At 44.1% G+C, this 21,072-nt stretch overlaps 2 protein-coding genes and 1 non-coding gene across 3 annotated transcripts in view; 2 read left to right on the plus strand and 1 right to left on the minus strand.

Moving 5' to 3' along the window:
* Positions 1-394: 394 nt before the first annotated feature.
* cad (carbamoyl-phosphate synthetase 2, aspartate transcarbamylase, and dihydroorotase) lies at positions 395-18,580 on the minus strand. Its single transcript, XM_018687323.2, has 44 exons — positions 18,160-18,580; positions 17,079-17,218; positions 16,754-16,883; positions 16,330-16,472; positions 16,080-16,221; positions 15,199-15,370; positions 14,399-14,584; positions 14,188-14,297; positions 13,181-13,323; positions 12,903-13,034; positions 12,505-12,738; positions 12,175-12,396; positions 11,859-12,047; positions 11,654-11,778; positions 11,300-11,433; positions 11,037-11,149; positions 10,260-10,424; positions 10,095-10,180; positions 9,672-9,918; positions 9,397-9,495; positions 9,099-9,323; positions 8,794-8,976; positions 8,486-8,704; positions 8,238-8,405; positions 7,934-8,116; positions 7,580-7,684; positions 7,199-7,447; positions 7,033-7,114; positions 6,654-6,820; positions 6,392-6,556; positions 5,824-5,955; positions 5,463-5,664; positions 5,188-5,378; positions 4,933-5,073; positions 4,676-4,765; positions 4,428-4,569; positions 3,996-4,192; positions 3,829-3,903; positions 3,527-3,739; positions 2,490-2,615; positions 2,189-2,344; positions 1,929-2,030; positions 1,399-1,493; positions 395-1,283 (listed from the first exon to the last, which is right to left on the minus strand). The coding sequence occupies exons 1-44, from the start codon at positions 18,248-18,250 to the stop codon at positions 1,184-1,186; spliced, it is 6,711 nt and encodes a 2,236-aa protein (XP_018542839.1). The 5' UTR covers positions 18,251-18,580; the 3' UTR covers positions 395-1,183.
* Positions 18,581-20,185: 1,605 nt separating this feature from the next.
* trnaa-ugc (transfer RNA alanine (anticodon UGC)) lies at positions 20,186-20,257 on the plus strand. The gene has a single exon. It is a non-coding gene; the product is annotated as a tRNA-Ala (tRNA).
* Positions 20,258-20,647: 390 nt separating this feature from the next.
* The window catches only part of ift172 (intraflagellar transport 172), a 35,240-nt gene continuing 34,815 nt past the window's right edge, over positions 20,648-21,072 (plus strand). The window contains exon 1 of the mRNA XM_018687340.2: positions 20,648-20,844. Coding sequence (XP_018542856.1) covers positions 20,806-20,844 — 39 coding nt within the window. The 5' untranslated portion in view covers positions 20,648-20,805. The remainder of the gene's footprint in view (positions 20,845-21,072) is intronic.

Consider the following 21,072-nt stretch of genomic DNA (forward strand, 5'->3'; position numbering starts at 1 on the left):
TGCAGCATCACACAGGAGCCAGCAAGTTTATGACCTATTCATTTGTTATTATCAGTTCATCCAACTTGCTCCTGACAGTTTGCTGAGTCACTCATGCACCCTTGTGATTTAGGTATAATTTAGATTTTTCAGACAGTTCCTGAATGCAGCATCTATAGTAAAAAAGGTGTTAACACTGTATTGCTCAGTATGGCCATACAAGTACCAATACAGCTGTGTAAAAATACTCCATTATATGTAAAAGCTCTGCATTTATAATCCTATTTAAACACAAAAATACTAAATACAAAAACATATTCTTTATTTTCATGTGTATTTGAGTTGTATAACTAACATGATTCATTACATCTAAACAAGCTGGACTAGCATGATGGACATTAACGACAACATGAGCTGCAAATGGGAAAATTATTTTTATTATTTATTTCTCCACATAATACAAAGTTATTCACCAACACTTAGTCGACATAAATTCCCATTTTGATTTAAAAAAAAAGAGAAAGTTTGATTCTAAACTGCTACAGTTTAATAAATCACTGACAGTTACAATAATATTACCCCCTACACCACTGAACACTGTGCGGATCCACTTTCAGTTAATGCTACACATTTAAGAAAAAGGAACATTATAGAAGATAGGTTTTTTTCGTACAATAGAAATAACAGTCACCATTTATTGGTCAGAGTAGAGCAGCCTTCACACCTCATTTCTCCCTTTTAACTTCCTAACTGGTCCCTTTAAAGTCACCTACAGCTGAGTGGCTGTTTACTAAGCCAAGATTTATTTCATTCATAGAACGCAGCAATTATCACCAGTATCCTCATTTCAATGTCCACCTTCCTGCTCCTCTAGTTGGCTCACTGATGCACAAATACTGACGGTGTGTTAACCATCAGAAACCAACAAAATATTCTTGCTGGTCCCAAAAACAGTTGGTCAAGAGGAGGTTTTATGGAAAATGTTAATTGTGTTTTAAGACATTAAAAAAGTCTAGCTGAAAGAAAAAAAAAAACATAGTGGTGTGTGTAACAGGAGAAAAGCAGCGTCACGTTACAGCATGATGGTTAAAATCTAGCTAACAGTCCTTTAAGGACCGAGCTGTGGTTATGTGTTATTTCAGGAAAGAACATGAAGCGCCAGACAGTTTAACTATTTGTGCTACAAAATAAGCAGCACGTGGATTTATCTGCCCAGTACGGTGGCCAGCAGGGCCATGCGGATGTACATGCCGTTCTCCGCCTGACGGAAATACGCTGCTCTCGGGTCCGTGTCCACCTCCACACTGTGAGAACAAAGAAGAGAGAAAAAAAGATTTGGAAAATTCAGAGACAGTTAAGAGTCGAATATTGTGTTAATCAGGTGTTAGGATGCGACGGTGCTGAGTGAGAGGGCCTCACCTGATTTCATTGACTCTGGGCAGCGGATGCATCACTACCATCTTCTTTTTGGCCACAGTCATGATGTGGGGAGTGAGGATGAACTGACCGAAACACTGAGGAAAAAAAAAAAAAACAGACATTGATTTTATTGCCTCGTTCAAAACTCCATTGACAAAACCGCTAATTTTACCTCGCAGGACACAGGAGTTGCTAATCTACTGCTGCCTCAATCGGTTAGTTTGTTTGTGTTGTTGTGTGGTACTTTGACATTCAGTTAAGGATATGAATAATTCTTCCACTGCTGAAAGTCACACAATAACACAAACAAACTAACAGATGGAGGCAGCAACATTCCAGCAGCTCCTGTGTTCTGCTTGGTAAAATTACTGTTCTTGTCAATGGAGTCTGGTGGTGATATATAGTGACGTTTCTGGTCAAACAAAAAGGATCTTACGTAGGATCTGTGTGTTTAAAAGAATCATTTATTTAAAGAACATCAGTCTATCCTAATCCAGAGAGACAAAGTAAAAGGCTTTGATGAAACTTACGGCCTTGTACTCCTCCTCAGATGCGAACCGCTCCTTCTGGATCCTGGTCATGTAGAGGACGTCAGTCTCAGGCAGAGCTTCTTCAATACTCTCAAACTCCTCCTGCAAACAGGTAAAAATACATAACACCGTTTACTCTGGGTTAACTGTATCTTCTGTCAAGTCAAACTAAAATAAGATCTTTCAGGAAATGTATTATTTAGATTTTTTAGAACTGTGGAACAGAAATGTCTCTGCGTATTTATACGCTGTGTCCTCACCTGTTTGATGCCCTTCGAGGCCACGTAGCTGATGATCTCTGCTGGCATGTGGAGGTTTTTGGGAGCCACGTAGCGCAGGGTGATGCGGTACTGCGTCAGGAGTTTGGCGAGGGAATGAACCGTGCGGCCGTGTTTCAGATCTCCGACCATAGTTATCTGACAGGAAACACAAGAAAACATTTGTGATTATGGATTTTCTGCGCACAGATTTAATCCAGTTAAGATTTCTAAGGATTTAAGGATCAGGATTTAAATCTAAGGGACAGTTAAGTTGGTGCATGGCATCTTTTCTGCCCCTCACCGTCATGCCGTTGACCGTCCCCAGCTCCTCTCTGATGGTGAAGACGTCCAGCAGGGCCTGGGTCGGATGCTCCCCGACACCGTCTCCAGCGTTGATCACCGGTTTACGGCAATGACGAGACGCACTCTGAAAACATGGCGACAACAGAGGAAATCCTCGTAACTGGTGTGAGCAAGAGTGCGACACTGAAGCTGTGTGATTATAGAAAACACAGCATGATAATAAAACATCTACAGTATTAGATGGTTTCACTGGCTTGGAGAAAAACAAACTTTACTGAGTAGAGAATCGATATTTGAGCAGAGAAAATGCTCCAATTCACGAGTATGAGATGAATTAAATGTCCAGAAAAGTAAGTGGAACTTGATTTGAGATTATTTTGTCATGAAAGTATCTACAGAAATTAAGAAAAACAATAATCAGACACAAAAACAACAGACACATTTACTGTAAAAGAAGCATGTTTCTTCTACACTCTGGGTCTTCATTTATACAATCCCTTAAAGTCCAACAATTACAAATTACACACAAAAATGTTCATTTTAAAATGACTGAATGGGAAGAGGAAGGAGGTCAGATTCTTGCAGGACTGAGTAAACACTGCTGTGTTCAGATCTAGAGGCAAAATACTGTTGAGTTTGGGTAAAAAAACGTCAGAGAAACGTTATAGTAGGTCTGAGTTTTAGGTTAAGTGAGCAGCAGCAGCAGTGTATGAGAGTCTGAGGGCTTTAACCAGGGTCATGTTGGGAGCATGTCAATGATATAAACAGATGCAAGTACAAAAATAGATTTAAAGACAAGTAATAGGTTCTCAAAAGATGCCCTGAAAGTAACAGTAAGAAAGTGTAAATACCCTTAATTCTAGATAAAACTCTGCAGCGGTGTTTGTGATCAGGCTGTAACTTAATAACAGGATTTTTAGGAAGAAGTGGGAGCAGCATATACATATATTTTATGCTCAGCAGCAGGTGGTGAAGGCAGATTACTCTGCTAATCTTTACAGAAAGCCTTAAATCTCCAAACCACCCGAAACCCACCTCAACAGCTCCAGGCGTCGGGTGTCGGAGCACCAGGACGTCAGCGTAGCAGCTCATGGTCTGAACAGAGTCGGCCAGCGATTCTCCCTTCTGCGTGGACGAGGTGGATTCGCTGAAGTGGACGACCGAGCCGCCCAGACGCTGCATGGCCGCAGCGAAGGAGCTGCTGGTGCGAGTGCTGACCTCGTAGAACATGGACGCCATCACCTTACCCTGGACAGCAAAGAAGGCGGTTAACTTGCAGCTCTGTGTGTTTGTAATTTAACAGCAAGAAGATGAGGACCTTTTTGACGACGACCCACCTTCAGGATGTCCAGGCTTCGCTCCTTCTGAACCAACAAACGCAAAGTGTGGGCGACGTTGAAAAGGTGTGAGATCTGAAACAAAGAGAAAAACATCTTTCACCTCAAATAATGTTTTTTATTCAATTAATAAATACATGTGTGTGTGATCTGCTCTGAGTGTGTACCTGTTCTTTGCTGAACTGCCTGACAGACAGGATGTGCTGGCCGACCAGCAGGTGCAGGAGAGGAGAGGTCTGGAAGTGGGACACCTGTCCAGCAGGTATCTGACCCGGTCCTGACTGAGGGGACAGCAGCCTGGACAGAGGAGGAGGGTGGCTGTAACCCATGTCACCGGCACAGACTGGTGGCAGCACGATCATCTCTACAGTGAGCAGAACGACAGCGAATTAATTACAGACAGTAGATTATGATTCATTCTGAAATGATGTATTTAAAACTGTAAAACAGCTCGAGTGTCAACACTAGACAGCAATATATTTAGCTTTTTATATTATTACAAAATTGGGAAAGTAAAAGAGATTTTCTAGGGTTTGTTGTCTTAGTCTAATTACATTGTGAGTAATGGATGTCCCACAGCATTATGGGAGTTGTAGTACCTGGTGGGAGTCCAGGATCAGAGGAGCGGTGGACGCGGGGCGGCAGCAGGTATCGTCCCTCTCCTGCGGAGCGCCGCGGGCTCGGTGCTCGGGTTCGGACCAAGCCTTCGCGGGGAGGAGTGGGACGAGGATGCTCTGGAGTCTGAGCCACAGTAAACACACGATAAATGCATCACATCCATCCATAAAACATTACTTACACAATACATACAGCAGTCATACACACTCTGTCGCAGTGTTATTATTACCATAGGGCTTTCTTTAACAGGCTCCGCAGGGTGAACAGAAGCAGCGGGCCACGTCTTCACATCTTCACCATAACCAGGAGGTACCAACACCTGAGACAGAGACACAGCTTCTGTAAGACAACAGTTTCTCCACCAACAATTAACAGAAAATTAAAATCACTGAAATCAGTGACACAGGTTCTGAGGATTTATCTCCATCTCTAAGTTAATCCTGATAATAGAGCCGCAACTGGAACTGCATGTGTGTTATTACTGACCTGTCCATCGATGTAAGCCACCTCTCCTCGTAGGACCACGCGGCGGACTTTCCCCTTCACCTTCAGACCTTGGAAAGGAGTCCACTTGGACTTGGTGAACTGCATGGCCTGAGGAATGACCCACTCCTGCTCCAAGTCCACCTGAAAGCAAACAACAAGTGCTTAAGTGATCTAAGTCTGAGCTTTATCTGTCTGACTCCTGTGTTAATTTAAGCATCAAAACAACACAAAACCAAGACGTGTGTTTGCGTGTACCTCCACGTAGGTGTTTTCCTGGACAGGCAGGTTGAAGATCTTGCGCGGGTTGTCGTACAGACGTCTGATAATGTCATCCAGAGTCAGACGTCCGTCACTGACGGCGGTCAGCAGCAGCGGCAGCATCGTTTCCAGGCCGGGGTAACCTGGAGGAGGACGCTCCCCGTTCTTCTCCTCCACAGAGTGAGGAGCTAACAACACATAACACAAATAACTTTAAAAATACCAGAATACCTCAGTTTAGCCCTCACTTAGCAGAATGAGTGACTCCTCACCGTGGTCCGTGGCAAAGCAGTCGATGATGTCCAGGTTTTCCCAGAGCGCCTCCATATCCTCGCGTGTGCCCAGCATGGGTCGGACCTGCGCTCGTCCGTCGCCAATCTCAGACACGTTTTCCTCACACAGGAAGAGGTGATGAGGCGCCACCTCACACGTAACCTGGATGCCCTTCTGCTTGGCAGCACGGATGATCAGGATCTGAAAGGAAAAGGTGAGAAACTAGGTCAGCGGAGAACCATAAGTTACAGCGTTATGAGCAAAGACGTTTTATGAGTAGAAAGTAACATTCTGCACTAATTTGGTTTATAAAAGAATCATTAAAAACGTTCAAAAGAAAGAAGAAAAACAGTCCCTCACCTCCTCCTTCTTGGCCACGTGGCAGATGTGGACCGGTCGCTGGTAGAGCTGAGCCACCATCAGGATTGCAGCTACCGTCTGCTTCTCAGCGTGAGCTACGATGGGCATCTGCTTGGGCCACTTCTCAAAGTGCTTTGAACAGAAACAGACATGTTAGTTCACAAACCTCCAGCTGGTCTTAAAGTAGATGCAGCTCATGGCCGCTCGATGCTGCCTGCAAATTCCCAGACTGCACTGGGGTTTCTTTACTGACCTTTCTAGCCAACAGTGTCTGTCCCAGTGTTAAACTATGTGACTTTTAAGTCATATATGAACAGACTAGATGGTCTGTTGGTCCTGTACTGTTTAGTGAACTACTTCATTCAACAGTAAAACATCAGTATTTTAGGGAAAACACTTATTTGCTGATGTAAATCAGTGCAAACAGGTTTTTCTGTTTTAATGAAGAACAGACAGATTTTAATAAAGAACATTAACCATTAAAATCTATGAAAACAACTTGATATTAAACCTATAAGCTACGATAAAGTTGGTTTTCATCTAAAACCTCTGTAGTGACTCAGCCTACCTCCATCCACAGAGAGACGTTGTCCATCTTGAGGGTGGAGTAGGTGTCGTTCAGGTACATCTTCAGGCCGGCAGCCTGGCTAGCGATGGACGGCAGGACGGCGGCGTTGTCTGAAGCAGCGCCCACGTACAGGGCGTAGTCACATCTGCAGCCAGCTTTGGCCAACTGATGATACGACACAGCATAGAATATATTTAAATATGTATTGACCTACTAGCATCATGACAAGGAGGAGCAGATGTTAAAGAACATCTGGGCGTACCTTCTGCACCAGAGCCAGAGTGCTGGGATCAGTGACGGCCGGGGACGTGTTGGGCATCGCACACACCATCGTCACTCCTCCTGCCAGAGCAGCTGCCGTACCAGAGGAGAAGTCCTCCTTATGTGTAGCACCAGGCTCCCGCAGATGAACATGGACGTCGATCAGGCCTGGAAATCAGTCAGAAAAGACATGTTTTTACCGTTTCTGATGTATGACCAACAGAAAAGTCCAGAAAAGTTGACCCTTCAAACATCCCAATTTTCCAGCTTTTTATTTGAAGGACAGAAGGTTTAATGTCTCAAAAACAATCCTACAAGACGAGAAGCAGCACTCGTCACACCATCTGCAATCAGTCAGAAAACAGCCAACAAAGACTCACCGGGGAGACGGACCAGCGTCTGGGACGTCATGCTGTCGATGTGAGTTTTCACTGGTGGAGTGCTGCCGATCTGACGAAGAGCCTGAAACACATCAGAGTGTTTTACTCCAGCTGACTTCAAAGTGTAAAAAAATAAATAACACTGCAAAAAACAGAGTCAACTTACCTGAACAAAGAGCTTAGTGCACTTGATGTCGATGATGAGCGGGACAGAGTAGTCGATGGCCATGCGTCTCGTCCTGTAGCCTTTGGTGACGAAGGAGGAGAGCCTGCGACCGCCGCTGTTCCTCATGGAGAGGTTGATGACCAGGTCAAAGTGGTTTTCTTCCAGGTAGTTCATGATGCTGCGCTGTTTCTCCTTCGTGGGGCATTCGCTGTCTTCCTCCTCCTCGAAGGGCCAATCCACTGCTGTCACCTGGAGAGGAGGAGGAGTTAGACAGAAGAGGAGATGATGCTTTGCAACACACACTGACTCAATTTATTATCTGTGTGTATTCGTACATTACACCTAACTTCCTGAGTTATCACTATACTCCATGTGCGTTACCTTGACTCCGTGTTCTGTGTAGAAATCAGCAGTGCCCAGGCTGGCGTACAGGTCGTAACCCAGAGACTCCAGAGCCTGAACAGTGGGCAGCAGCTCGCTCTTGTTCTACAAAACACACAAATCATAGTAAACAACCTGACTCATGAATAAAAATGATCTGAACTGAAAAGGTTGGGCTGATGCTGCATTCATGACACATCAGAGAACTGGAAATTAGTTAAACGGATGAACAGGTCAGATTTTTAAATCGGAAACTCAACTCACAATATTCTCAACCAACTCTCAGCTTTTAGAAATTCATCAGTGTTTTCATACAAGACACACTGAAGCATCTTTAATGTTAACGTTGTGTACCTTATAGCTGCCAATGGAGAGCAGGATATTCTTCTTGGGGATCTTGAAGCCTGTGGAGAGCATGGCTTTGAGATACGCCTCGTATCTGTTCTCCCCAAAACAAGCGACCTCTCCGGTGCTGGTCATCTCCACCCCGAGCACCACGTCGGCTCCCGCCAGCCGAGAGAAGGAGAACTGAGGAACCTGAAGTACACATGACGCATGGTTAGGAGGAACACATGACGTAGAGTGAGCTGTAGTAATAAATGATGGTCACTATCTAAGATTGAAGTGACAAGAACTCCTCAGAGCTCGCTTGAATTACCTTCACTCCTACGATTCCCTTTCCTCTCATTAGGCCCACAGGCTCCACCTCCTCCCCCATGATGGCCCGCGTTGCCAGGGCAACAAGATCCACACCCAGGGTTTTGGATATAAAGGGGAAGGAGCGGGACACTCGGACGTTGCACTCGATCACCTTCAGTTGGTCGTCCTGTTACAGGGACAGTATGTTATTCTGATGCAGGTAAAGGCCAGAGTTCAGTGGTTGAACTTCCTGGACGTTTTTCTCACCTTGGCGATCAGCTGCAGGTTGAAGGGTCCGGTGACCTGCAGCTCCTGGCCGATGGCGTGCACGATCATCTTGATCCTTTCGATGGTCTTCTGATTGAGATCCTGAGGCGGCGTCACCAGTGTGGCGTCGCCGGAGTGAACGCCGGCGTTCTCCACGTGTTCGGACACGGCGATGGCCATCACCACCCCATCACATGCTACTGCGTCCACGTCTATCTCCTGGAAAAATGAAAAAAATGGAACAGATAAATTTGACAAACTAAAGTGATTCTGATTCTCCAACTACTGTGAGTGTTTTTTTTCCAAACCTTGGCTTCCTGTATGAATTTGGAGATGACAACAGGGTGTTCCTTGGACACAGCGACAGCATTACTCAGGTATTTCTCCAGGTCGCTGTCGCTGTAGGCCACGTTCATGGCTGCTCCGCTGAGAACGTAGGAGGGACGAACGAGGCAGGGATAACCCACTGTCTCACAAAACTTCACAGCAGACTGGAGAGAGCAGAAATGAGAAACAGATGGGTAAACCAAAAGCACAAACTTGTCATCCTACATTTAAAACAGTCTGAAGGGGAAAAACTTGACATTTTTGGATTAAGCCCACTCTGCTGTACCTCAGTGTCAGAGAGCTCCTTCCACTGTGGCTGGCTGATGCCGATGGTGTCGAGCATTCGGGAAAACTTGAACCTGTTCTCGGCGCAGTCGATGAACTCGGGCGAAGTTCCCAAGATGCGACACTGCTGACGGTGCAGCGACATGGCGATGTTGTTGGGCAGCTGGCCTCCCATGGACAGGATCACTCCCTCTGGGTTTTCCCTCTCGTAGATGTCCATCACCACCTGGAATAAGTGACTTATTAAATCACACATCCAGACTAAAAGGAGAAGCAGCGGTCGAGTGATAGAGTCTTACCTCAAAGGAGATTTCATCAAAGTAGAGGCGGTCACACATGTCGTAGTCTGTGCTGACTGTCTCAGGGTTGTAGTTCACCATGATGGTCTTATAACCCATCTGCAATAAACAGGACAACATGGTTTAATATTCATTTTTGTAGCATTTAGTTTTCTGGCTGCCAAACAAAGGAGCTGTAAAGAATTGTCTTATTAATTTTTCTGTATTCAGTCAAATCAAAGTGTATTAATTGCACTGTTCCTGATTAGAAAATAAAAAGATCATGTTGAACCTACCTTCCTGAGCTCTGTGATGCAGCCCACCGCGCACCAATCAAACTCCACGCTGCTGCCGATACGATACACGCCAGAGCCGATCACCATGACGTGCTGGTCGCTAAAGCTCAGGTCGTTCTCCATGCCATGGTAGGTCAGATACAGGTAGTTTGTGTGGGCAGGCCATTCAGCCGCCACGGTGTCGATCTGCTTCACGACAGGTAGGATGGACCAATCGTGACGTAGCTTTCTCACCACCAGCTCTGTGCTACAGGGAGAGAAAAAAAACAGATTTGTTGATTTGATGGCAAACTTACAACAGTTCAGAATCAAAAAAAGAAAGAGACACGGACTGAGGCTCAAGATAATCTGCAGACCCTCTCGACACCGAAGTTTTCTTCCTCTAGTCTACAAATTCAGGTCTGTATTGACTTCCTGACCCACCTCTGCACAGCCAGTGCTATCTGCTTGTCTGAGAAACCCAGCTGCTTGGCCTTTCGCATCACCTCTGGAGGCATGGCGCTCTCATCCTGGTAGAAATACAAAATGTCACTGAGAGGAAAACGGCTGCTTTTAACTGATTTATTTTAACCCTCTTATCGATCTCACCTGGTTGTAAGTTTCCAGCAGCCGCTCGTGGTCGGCGATGTTCTTCATCTTGTGCAGGAACCAGCGGTCGATCTTTGTCAGCTCATACAGCTGGTCCACGGTGTAGCCGGCTCGGAACGCCGCCGCCAACACAAAGATACGCTTGTCTGTGGGAGTCTGCAGTTCCTGGAGAGCAGAAAGGCAAATTTCACACCATTAATGAGATAAATAACATAATATCTTAGAGGTAGTTAATTGTCAAATATACATAATGCCAAGTAATTTAGTAACTGCTGTAACAGCTATGCAGAGTAACAATTAAATGATCAGTTCCTCAATAAACAAAGCTCCCAATCTGTATTTTATTCAATTTTATTGCTGTAATATTCCCATTTAAATGATTTAATCCTGGTTCAATAAAGTCTATTGTATAGTTTGCATCATAAACCGTATCATTACCAGGCGGTACAGTGGCTCAGTGGCCCATTAGCACCATCTACTGGCCCAGTTTAAAATAGCACAGTAGTTGTAATGCAGGATCTCACCAGTAAACAGCAGCGACATGTCATTTTGGGATTTATTTAAATGGAAATGTTCATTTGCAACATTGGAACGAGTGAAGCACAGTACGGCTCCTAAACCCAACCCACCAGTGATGACTGAATCAGCATTTTGATATCATGTAAATAATGGACACTGAGCGATTCACCACGGGTCCAAAGACTAAGGATTGCAGGTATCAGCAGTGGCAGATACCTGTAATCATCATGATAATCCAGTCACAGGTTTGTTGTTTACCTTTTCAGAGACCGGTTTGATCGTGTGGTCAAAGCCCACACAGTTCTCATCCACCATCCTCAGAGCTTTCTGGAAGGCCTCCTCAAAGCTACGGCCGATAGCCATCACCTCACCTGTCGAGAAAAGTATTCAAACACTGACTCATTCATATTGATGAAGATCGACTTGTTCCCACCCTTCTATAAGAAGCAGGCTGAGGTTAGAATCTTGTTTCCAACAAAAACGTGTGAAAATGACATTAAAATTCAGTGACCGCCTCTTACCAACACTCTTCATGGAGCTGCCGATCTTGGTGGAAACCCTGAGGAACTTGCTGAGATCCCAGCGAGGCACCTTCACCACGCAGTAGTCCAGACTGGGCTCAAAGTTCGCTGTCGTCGAGTTGGTAACAGAGTTCCTACAGAAAATACGTTCACAGATTTTTCACCGCTGAATCACAAAGTCTGATGTAATGTGAAAAAAATCCAGAAAGACACAAACAGGAAAATAAAAAATAAACTGAATTTATCCAAACACAATTTGTTGCACAAGAAACTTCCTGTACAACAAACCAAAAACTAAGTAAGGCTGGAAATATGAATAAACATTCAGTAGTAAGTTTACAATACTGGACGTACTTGAGCTGCGGCAGCGGGATCCCCAGGCCAAGTTTAGCCGCCACATAGGCCAGAGGATAACCTGTCGCCTTACTGGCCAGGGCCGAACTCCTCGACAGACGGGCATTCACCTCGATGATGTAGTACTGCGACAACATCACATACACAGGTTATAACATAACTATAACTGCGTGTCTGTGTGTTTAGCTTAAAACACTGTGCGTACCTGTTCCGACTCGGGGTTGAGAGCGTACTGGATGTTACACTCCCCCACGATGCCCAGGTGCCTGATGACTTTGATAGCTGTGTTCCTCAGCATGTTGTACTCGCGGTCGTTAAGCGTCTGACTGGGCGCCACCACGATGGACTCCCCAGTATGGATGCCCAGAGGGTCAATATTCTCCATATTACACACCTAAACAAAAAGAATGAATGTAGACGCATGTATCACAAGATATATACAGTAAAATCTAATTATTTTTGACACAATTTGTAGCTTTTAATTGAACTGTACTTTTAATGTTGTGTCTGTCTTTACTCACAGTGACACAGTTATCGTAGGCGTCTCGGACCACCTCGTACTCGATCTCCTTCCAGCCTTTCAGGGATTTGTCCACCAGAACCTGGGAGGTGTGCGCAAAGGCCGACGTCACCAGAGATGTTAGTTCCTCTTTGTTGTTGGCAAAGCCGGATCCCAGACCGCCGAGAGCGAAAGCTGAGCGAACCAGGACGGGGAAGCCTAGACGTTCTGCAGCTGCCACAGCCTAGAAAAGGTAAAAAAAAAAAGGTAAATTTAGGCAGTAAAGTCTGGATAAAAACTGAATAGAAACCCTATATAGTCTGAGTGTCTTGTTTGATAAACGTGTCCTCACCTGCTCTACAGACAGCGCTGCTTCACTGGGAGCGACATGTTCGTTGATCTCTTCCATTTTCTCCACAAAGATCTTCCTGTCCTCCGTCATTTCGATGGAGGCCACCGGCGTTCCCAGAACTTTCACTTTATACTTCTCCAGGACGCCGAGCTTGGTCAGCTCCACGCCACAGTTCAGAGCGGTCTGACCCCCGAAGGTCAACAGAACACCGTCCGGACGTTCATTTTTTATTACCTGTGGCAGTAAAGTGAGAAGACATGCAGCCATCACACCACATGGAGATGGAGAACAACTTGAATGTCCTAACAGTGTCAATGACCTATTTTCTTTTTAATTTCAAAACCCTGGTATTTCCTCATCAGTAAGCAATCAGTGTTACAACAGAGAGAATTTTGTACCTGAGTGACATACTCCGGAGTGATGGGCAGGAAGTAGACTTTGTCAGCCAGGCCTTTGGACGTCTGGACAGTGGCGATGTTGGGGTTGATCAGCACAGTCTGGATGTTCTCTTCCTTCAGAGCTTTAATAGCCTGGAAAACAAAACAAAACATCAGCTGGAATACTTCAAAGTATTGATTACACTGTAATCTAAACATTTTATAGATTTTGCCTCTGTAACTTTAGCACTATCAGAGCAGCTGCACTACTCTGATAAAAGAGGTCTTCTTTTACAGACCTGTGAGCCGGAGTAATCAAACTCTCCGGCCTGGCCGATGGACAGTCCTCCAGAGCCCAGGATGAGGACCTTCCTGGGTCGGAATACCTCTTCAGGCTTCGGGGAACCCGGGAAGGTGAGGTGATCCATCAGACGCTGCTTGACTGGAAAAATAAAATCACATTTAAGTGTTTTCATTTTGTTGCTGACAACAACAAATGTGTGACAACAGTTTAACAACGTAATACTGATCTGATCGTCTGAGGAAAGCCCTGAATCGATTCTAACATCATAACGAGGCTGGAATATTAAAAAAGTTAGTAATAAATCCTAAATACACAATGACAGAAAGTGGCGAGCATCCAAATCTATCAGCTTGTTAAGTTGTGACATCACAACTGAAGAAAACACCACTTCCGGGTTGAACTTTTCTCGTGGTGTGTCCTGTGTTGTTGTCCAAAAAACTATTCCGTGTCATTCTACTGCTTTCGTTATGACAAGAAAGAGAGAAAATTTTGTGATGCCAGCAGGTGCTAATGCTAACTAGTAGCTCATAAAAGCAGGTACCCCTGGCATAAGCTCTGGGTTTCATAGGGTGTGTCTTGCGATGAGCCCACATCTTTGTGTTTCACAGACTGTATATAAAAAGCAAGGAACATCCTTTAAAACCCATAGCTTACCTCAGGGGTACCTGCTTTTGCCGGCAAGTGCTAATGTTAGCTGTATTAGCTGGTCGTTAAGCTATATCAACTGCAATCATTTCCTGTTCTCGTTCTCGTGACGAGGAAAGCAGTAGTATTCAGACAATGGGGGATGCAGCACTGTGGTATCTTGAAAACAGGAGAGACTCTGACAAGTTGGAAACAGTATTTTGGTTGGTTGTGACGCTACACCTTAGCAAGCAGATCGTAGGTCAACCCTTACAGGTGTAAGATATCATAACAATGCCATTAACACATCAGTTTTTAATGAGAAACTGAAGTTCAAGAATTAAAAATGCACTTGAAAAGCACTGAAATTCTCTTTACCTGATCTTGTAGCGCTGCCCTCCTTGTGGTCTTTCACAGCGTCGAGGAAGACGTCGAACAAGCTGACCAGGTCTGTGGGTCCGGCCATGTGCTCCGGGTGGAACTGAACACTGGAAAAAAGGAATCACAAGGATTTAATCACATATTTTATTCACAAACTGACCAACTAACATTTCTGGTGTGTGTTATCACATCAGCCAGTGTTTCTTACCTGAACAGGGGTTGTGTGTTGTGTACAATGCCCTCACTGCTGTGATCGTTGGCGTTGGTAAAGAGGACGTCCCAGTCTTTCGGCAGGGTATCGGGGTCAACGGCGAAACCGTGGTTTTGACTGGTGATGAAGCAGCGATCTGTTCCCTTGTGGATGCAGGGCTGGTTGTGGCCACGGTTACCGTACCTGAGAGACAAGAGGAAAAATCACTTCAGATTGTTTACAGAATTTCACTTCAATCCCTGTTGTCTGTCCAGATCACTACACAAATTCCAGCAGGCGAATGGGAACATTCCCTGCCCATCCTGGCCTTGACACAGAGCCTGATAAAGCAGCCATTAGCAGAGTCTCAGGGGAACAAAAACTCCCTGACCCCTGTGGAGCTGTAACAGCGAGGAGCGGAGCGCCCTGTCTTGCATGCTGGCTCGTTTGTTTAGTCTTTCTCATAACACGGCAGCTCGGTCCTATACTGCAGTGCTCACACAGGAGAGCGCAGACTGCTGAGAACAGCAAAAACCTGCATTTCACATCACAACTCTCCCAAAAGACAGTGTGTGAGAGTGTGTTTCTAGAAAGTGTGAGAGGGTTTTTGAGGAGGCTCCCTGGCTCAGGTCACTGAGGGAACATTTCTGTCTTTGTCCTGCTCCACACATGAGTTCATGCCAGCAGTACGCTCCGAATTAAATCAAGTTTGACGCTTTGCTTGTTTAAAGATTTATCAACTCATCACAAACTGAGGAAAGTACACAGTTGCAGGAGACTGTGAAATTTAACGGATCTTTTGGTGCAGAGGTACTGACTTCATCTTGTAGGTCTTTGCTCCGATGACCAAAGAGAGCAGCTGGTGTCCGAGGCAGATACCGAAAACCGGCTTCGGGCGATCCACGCAGACCACCTTCCTCACGTTGTTGATGGTGGCCTGACAGAGCTGAGGATCCCCGGGTCCGTTACTGAGGAACAAACCATCAAAATCTAGAAAAGATAAGGGAAAAAAAGGTTGTTGACATATGCCATAATTCTTAACAATTACAATAATAATAACAGAAAGACAGATGCCCTGCACCCGAAGAGTGGGTCAGCCATTAACTGCATGGGTTGGTAGTTCAATCCCCAGTGTGTTTGAGCAAGAAACTGAACCTCAAGTTGCTCCCAAATGTAAGTGACGTAAAAGTGTAAAAGTGTCTGCCAAATAAATTTAATGTGGTAGTTTTATACATTTTTAACATTTGTAACACTGGGGACATTAAAATATTCGCTGAATCCCTGATGTAGAACTGCATAAACTTGTCTAGGATTCTACAGATTTTATCATCTCACTTGCGTCACCAGCTGTGGGAGTTGCTTCAAAACAACTGCATGGATGTGCACCCTGGTGACTCGGTTAGGAAGCATGACACAGAACTGCAACGTCCAAGGTTTGACTCCTGCCACAGGACCTTATCTGAATGTTATTACCCTTTTTCACCCCCTATTTTCTGTCTCACATCTCTGACTATCAAATAAAGGGAATCAGCTAAAAATAGAGATGGCTTATAAATCTGGCTGACAGCAAAGTAAACACTAAATCTTGCAAAATGTCAACAACACAGCGGTCAGTAAATGCAGCTCCTCACTGAACTGACTGGTTTGTGGCAGGCACTGTACAGTTTAATATAAGTAGCAGTAGCTGTGTGTTACTGACCTGTGCTGTCCAATGGGTGGTCCCAGGGCACCACAGTAACACGGGCTCCTCTCTCAGCCAGGCAGCGGATCTGGTTGTATTTGATGCCGCAGTCCACCACTGTGATTCGCAGACTACCACTGGGGTTGAATACTCTCGGCTCCTGACGACAAACAAGAGGAAATGTAACCAGACAAATAAACAGGTTAAAAGCAGCAGAGAACAAGCTCAGTGCTGTCATGTAATTATGCTGTAAATGTGGGTGGGTTACCTTCATGGAGACCTCCTGGACCAGGTTCCTCTGGTCGGGGTTATCGAAGGGAATACTGTCCTCAGGAGTCTCGTCCACCACCAGCTTCCCCAGCATGGTGCCCTTCTCTCGGATCTTTTTGGTCAGACAGCGGGTGTCAATGCCTGGAAAATATTAAAATGCTGTTGTTGGAGCTTTTGCACAGGTATCTCTGATCGTTTTGTACATTAATTCACTTATTTGAATACACATTCTACTAAGTTAGACAAAACTGATTTATTTCCCATTTTAAAACACCTGTATTAAACTTTATTATCTGCTTATCTTTCTGTCTTTTTTTCAAAAGATGGTGCCGCACAGCAGCCTGTTGTGGCAGCTGCAACAATGTAAATTTCCCCACTGTGAGACTAATAAAGGATTATCTTATCTTATCTTATTTTCTGACCTTGTAATCCAGGAACACCTTGCTCTTTGAGCCACTGGTCCAGTGACTTGACTGAACTCCAGTGGCTGGGACTGTCCGACAGCTCTCCGATAATCAGAGCAGCAGCGTGGATCTTGGACGACTCAAACCACTGAGTGAGACGACAACAATAAAACACATCAGGACGTGCTGCTGACATGAGCCTCTTTTTCCATCATACCGTGATCAAAGGTCAAAAAAACTTTCTTAATCCTCTAACACCTGCAGTACAAAGTTTATGAATCGCCTCAGCATATGGTGACCTTGTGTTAATTAAATCTGACTAGTGACAAAAACAGCTGCTCACCTTGCTCAGTCCAAACTCTCCCTCCTCGTCCTTTGGCACCCCATAGTTGCCCACCAAGGGATAAGTGAGGGTGAGCAGCTGGCAGCGGTAGGATGGGTCAGTGAGAGCCTCAGGGTAACCGACCATACCTGTCTGAAACACTGAGAACACAAGTATTCATGCCTGTCAGCAAACATTTTGGTATGCCAAATCCAGACATGGTGCATAAGCTCAATATGAACTAATGTATTTAGAATTGTTTGCAAATGTTTTATTTTTATTAAGATTGTGTCAGGCAGGTGACTTTTAAAACCATGTGTGGTGTGATTGTACTGCAGTGTATTGTATCCTAGTCACTGGTAATTCTGTAGTAAAACTGTGCTTGAGTTATGGCATCCAGATGTGAAGGACTCCATTAAACCTCCAGTAAACATACATTCCACTCTGCTGTGTTTAGTTTGTTCCCGCCAAATCACGCTGAAAATTCCATCACTTTAATGCTGCCTTGCTCATCGGCACAAGCACACGCCACACAGAGCAAAGTTTAGCATTGTACAAAACCCAGTATTGCCTCATCTTTAATTCGGCATGCCTCTGCCATGCTGACCTTATTGCGAAACAGTTCAACTTTCAAAAAGTTGATCTCTCGCCTTCTGCCTCCTTATCTTCATATTCATCTGGCAAAACATACCAGAGGTGGTAAAGCAGCAAGCAGAGTAGTAAAGACATTAAAATGAAGTGTTGTTTGATGGTTCATCTGTACGAGTGGTTTAGAGGAGGATGTCAAAAACCATGTGACATGTGCGCAAGACAGATGACAACGTTAGCTGGCCCAGCCTTTATTTGACAGGTGTTTGAATGGAGTTTGGTGACACGTACCTATGGGGAGAGGGAGAGGTAGGTTTATCGGGGTTTGGCGGTTTACAACTCGGATCCATGACCGTTCATGGAAGCGACATGTAACGTCCAAAACAAACTAAATACATAAAACAAGAAGTCTGGTCTAAAGTCAGCCACTGACACAGGTGGAGTTTGTGTGATTTTGCTAAAGTAGCGGAAATAAATCGAAGTTATAATTAAGCTAATACCTCAAACTACTCACCAACTTCCCCCGACACCGACACGTTTGCTCCAAAAAGGCGGCCTCTGAACGTCGCCCCGTCCTCCAAAATCAAGGTTGCCATCTTTGCCATTTTTTATCCCCAGATAGCTTCTGCTAACGACTGTTACCGGAGAACTGAGGGGTGTTACAGAGCGGTGATGATGAGCCCCGGTCTCCACGTGAAACTCACGCCGCGCGGGGAAGCAGGAGATGCAGATGAGGGGAAAAAACTACCGTTAAACACCAGATTTCACCGCCGAGCAGGTATCCGCCAGCGTCTTAACGAATCCGGTGCAAATGAGGAGAAAATAAACAAGAAAACGAGTTAAATCAAATGATTTGCCGGTTGGTCGGGCGAGAGGATGGAAGAAAATGTGTTCCACACGCTGCCAGCAGTGTGGAAGTCGGCCCGCGAGCTGAACCGGAGAGTTTGACGCGGCGACGCAGCGCGTTTCCGGTGTCGAATTTCATAATAAGAGCCATACTGACTGTGGAGCAGTACAGGAGACGTGGAAGGCATATCATGTTCCAGCTGCAGAAAGACACAAATAGGCTCCAGAAAGATACAAAACAACTAAAAGAGACTCAATTACTACAAAAAGTAACAGAACAACTACAGTGAGCTGCAAAATGACCCCATGGAGACACAAAATGAGCATAGAAAGTCAAAAAACTTATCACAAAGAGACACAAAAGGACTACAGAGAGATATAAAATGATCACAAACACACTAAAGTACCACAAGAGGTGCAAAATTACCACAATAAGACACAAAACAACCTTTAAAAGATATAAAAATCACACTACAGAGACAGAAAGGGACCACAGTAAGACACAAAGTCCTTGCGCATAAGTACGCTTTATTGTGAAGTTAGAGTCTCTTATTTCCGGTACAAACGCTGAACTTTTCTCATAGAATTTACCGCAGTTTTCGTCAACGTGACGTCACCACGCTAGCGGGTGATGATGTGGACGGGGGGGGGGCTGTACCTGCAGCAACAACTTTTCCACAGCTGGTATTCAGGCTGCAGCCAGCAGGAATGCGATGTTGCAGATAAAATAAAATGTTTTGGTCCATATTGCATCTAGAAAGGTGATGCTGATATTCAGGTTTTTAGTTCTTTAAGGTTTAGTGACATAATGAAACCAAACTTGTGCACAAAAATTTCAAAACAGGCTCACTTATTGATGCTTTTGCAGGTGACTGACAAGCTAATGATGACACACTCTCTAAACAATAAAATATTTTGAGACCAACACACACATAAAAAACAGACACGATAAAAGACTAAAAAAATCAAACAAATAAAGGACAATAACAGCATTTTAAATATGAGAGCATTAATTAAGTTAAAAATAGAAATGATGCAATGGAAATAAAACATTATATTCAAGGTTGTGTTACCAAATTCAACAAAAACATGGTACCTTAAGTACCTAAATGTAACCTAAAGACGACCCCTTCATGTTATACATTATCTGGGATGCAGCACATGCAACTTCATGTTTACATATACACTGTAATTTTTGCTATTTTAACATGATATAATATTTTTTTAAGTGTCCTGTTGTTCTCTATTTGTCTGCCCTGTGTTCCATCACCCAGTTCAGTGTGAGGATGCAGTTGCGAGGTTGATTATCAAACACAGCAATAAAAGTGACCTCCTGACCTCAGGCTGTCTGTCTCTGTCACAAGAAGATTCTTTAATTTGGTTGCCTTTGTTTTTATTTATCATTATATTGTTTATTTATCATGTGGAGAAAATTAGATAATAATCAACAGTTAGTCTTTGCAACATACAATAGTGCACATCAGCTATTTAATCTCTCACCTTAAATTGATAACTAGAAGACTATACATTAACATTTGTTTTAAACAATAAATCAATGATTAATTAAGATCCAAATCCAAGCTGAGTGAAATTTATCTATTATTAGTAGTTAACAATACAAACATTATTAGGAGACACAGATACACACTGGTTGCAGGAATAAATAGGCTATGTCATTCCTCTTGAGCATGGAAGGGGATGTAGCTCAGTGGTAGAGCGCATGCTTTGCATGTATGAGGCCCCGGGTTCAATCCCCGGCATCTCCACTCTTTTTCCTCTTCTTTTCTTTTCTCAAGTTGAGATAAAAAGATGTGGTTTCACTTACAGTTTAACTATAACCTGTTTTCTTAGTGACTGTAGAAAAGCAATACATTTAACATTTGTGATTGTTATAGCTCATAGCGCACTAAGCTTCAGATATATCGTGGCTTTGGAAACACGAAGTCTTTTAAAGATTGTATTTCAGATGTTGCTCATACAAAGATTTTAATCCTACATCTACGCATACATGTTAACTATTTGTCTATGATAGCCATAAACCTATAATAAAATGTTTGACAAAAACACATTTGTAACACAAAACAACGTAACAGACTGGCTATAGAGAGAAGATGGTATTTCCCATAGTCTCAAACGCACCATACGTCCCACGGTAACTAAGGAGATCACAGTTATGTTTACTACGAAGATGTCCTCCCTGCTATCTGCTAGCTTGGAGCTACTGGTCCAAAAAATGACCAAAATCTAAACATTCCGCTGTATCTCAGCTCTAATAACACTCTTCCCTGCTCGAGCTTCCTGAAGACTTACGAAAATGCAACTAAAGCATCTAAAGACACTATTAACCCCCCAGGTAAGTTCAGTGACAAGTTAGCTAACGCTAGCTGGTGCTGGAGAGCAACACCAGCTAAAAAGTGTGACTCTGTAACGTTAATGCTAAACAACGCGACTCGAAAGCTGTAACGAAACACAAATTTCTTCTTGTAATTTCGGCATTTAAGTGATTTTACTGATACACGTTTAATTGATGATAAATACAGATTTTTACATGGCTCTTATTTTGCTCGCTAGCCACTGCGGT

This window comes from Lates calcarifer, linkage group LG7_1 (assembly GCF_001640805.2).
Source record: "Lates calcarifer isolate ASB-BC8 linkage group LG7_1, TLL_Latcal_v3, whole genome shotgun sequence".
Taxonomy (NCBI): Eukaryota; Metazoa; Chordata; class Actinopteri; family Centropomidae; genus Lates; species Lates calcarifer.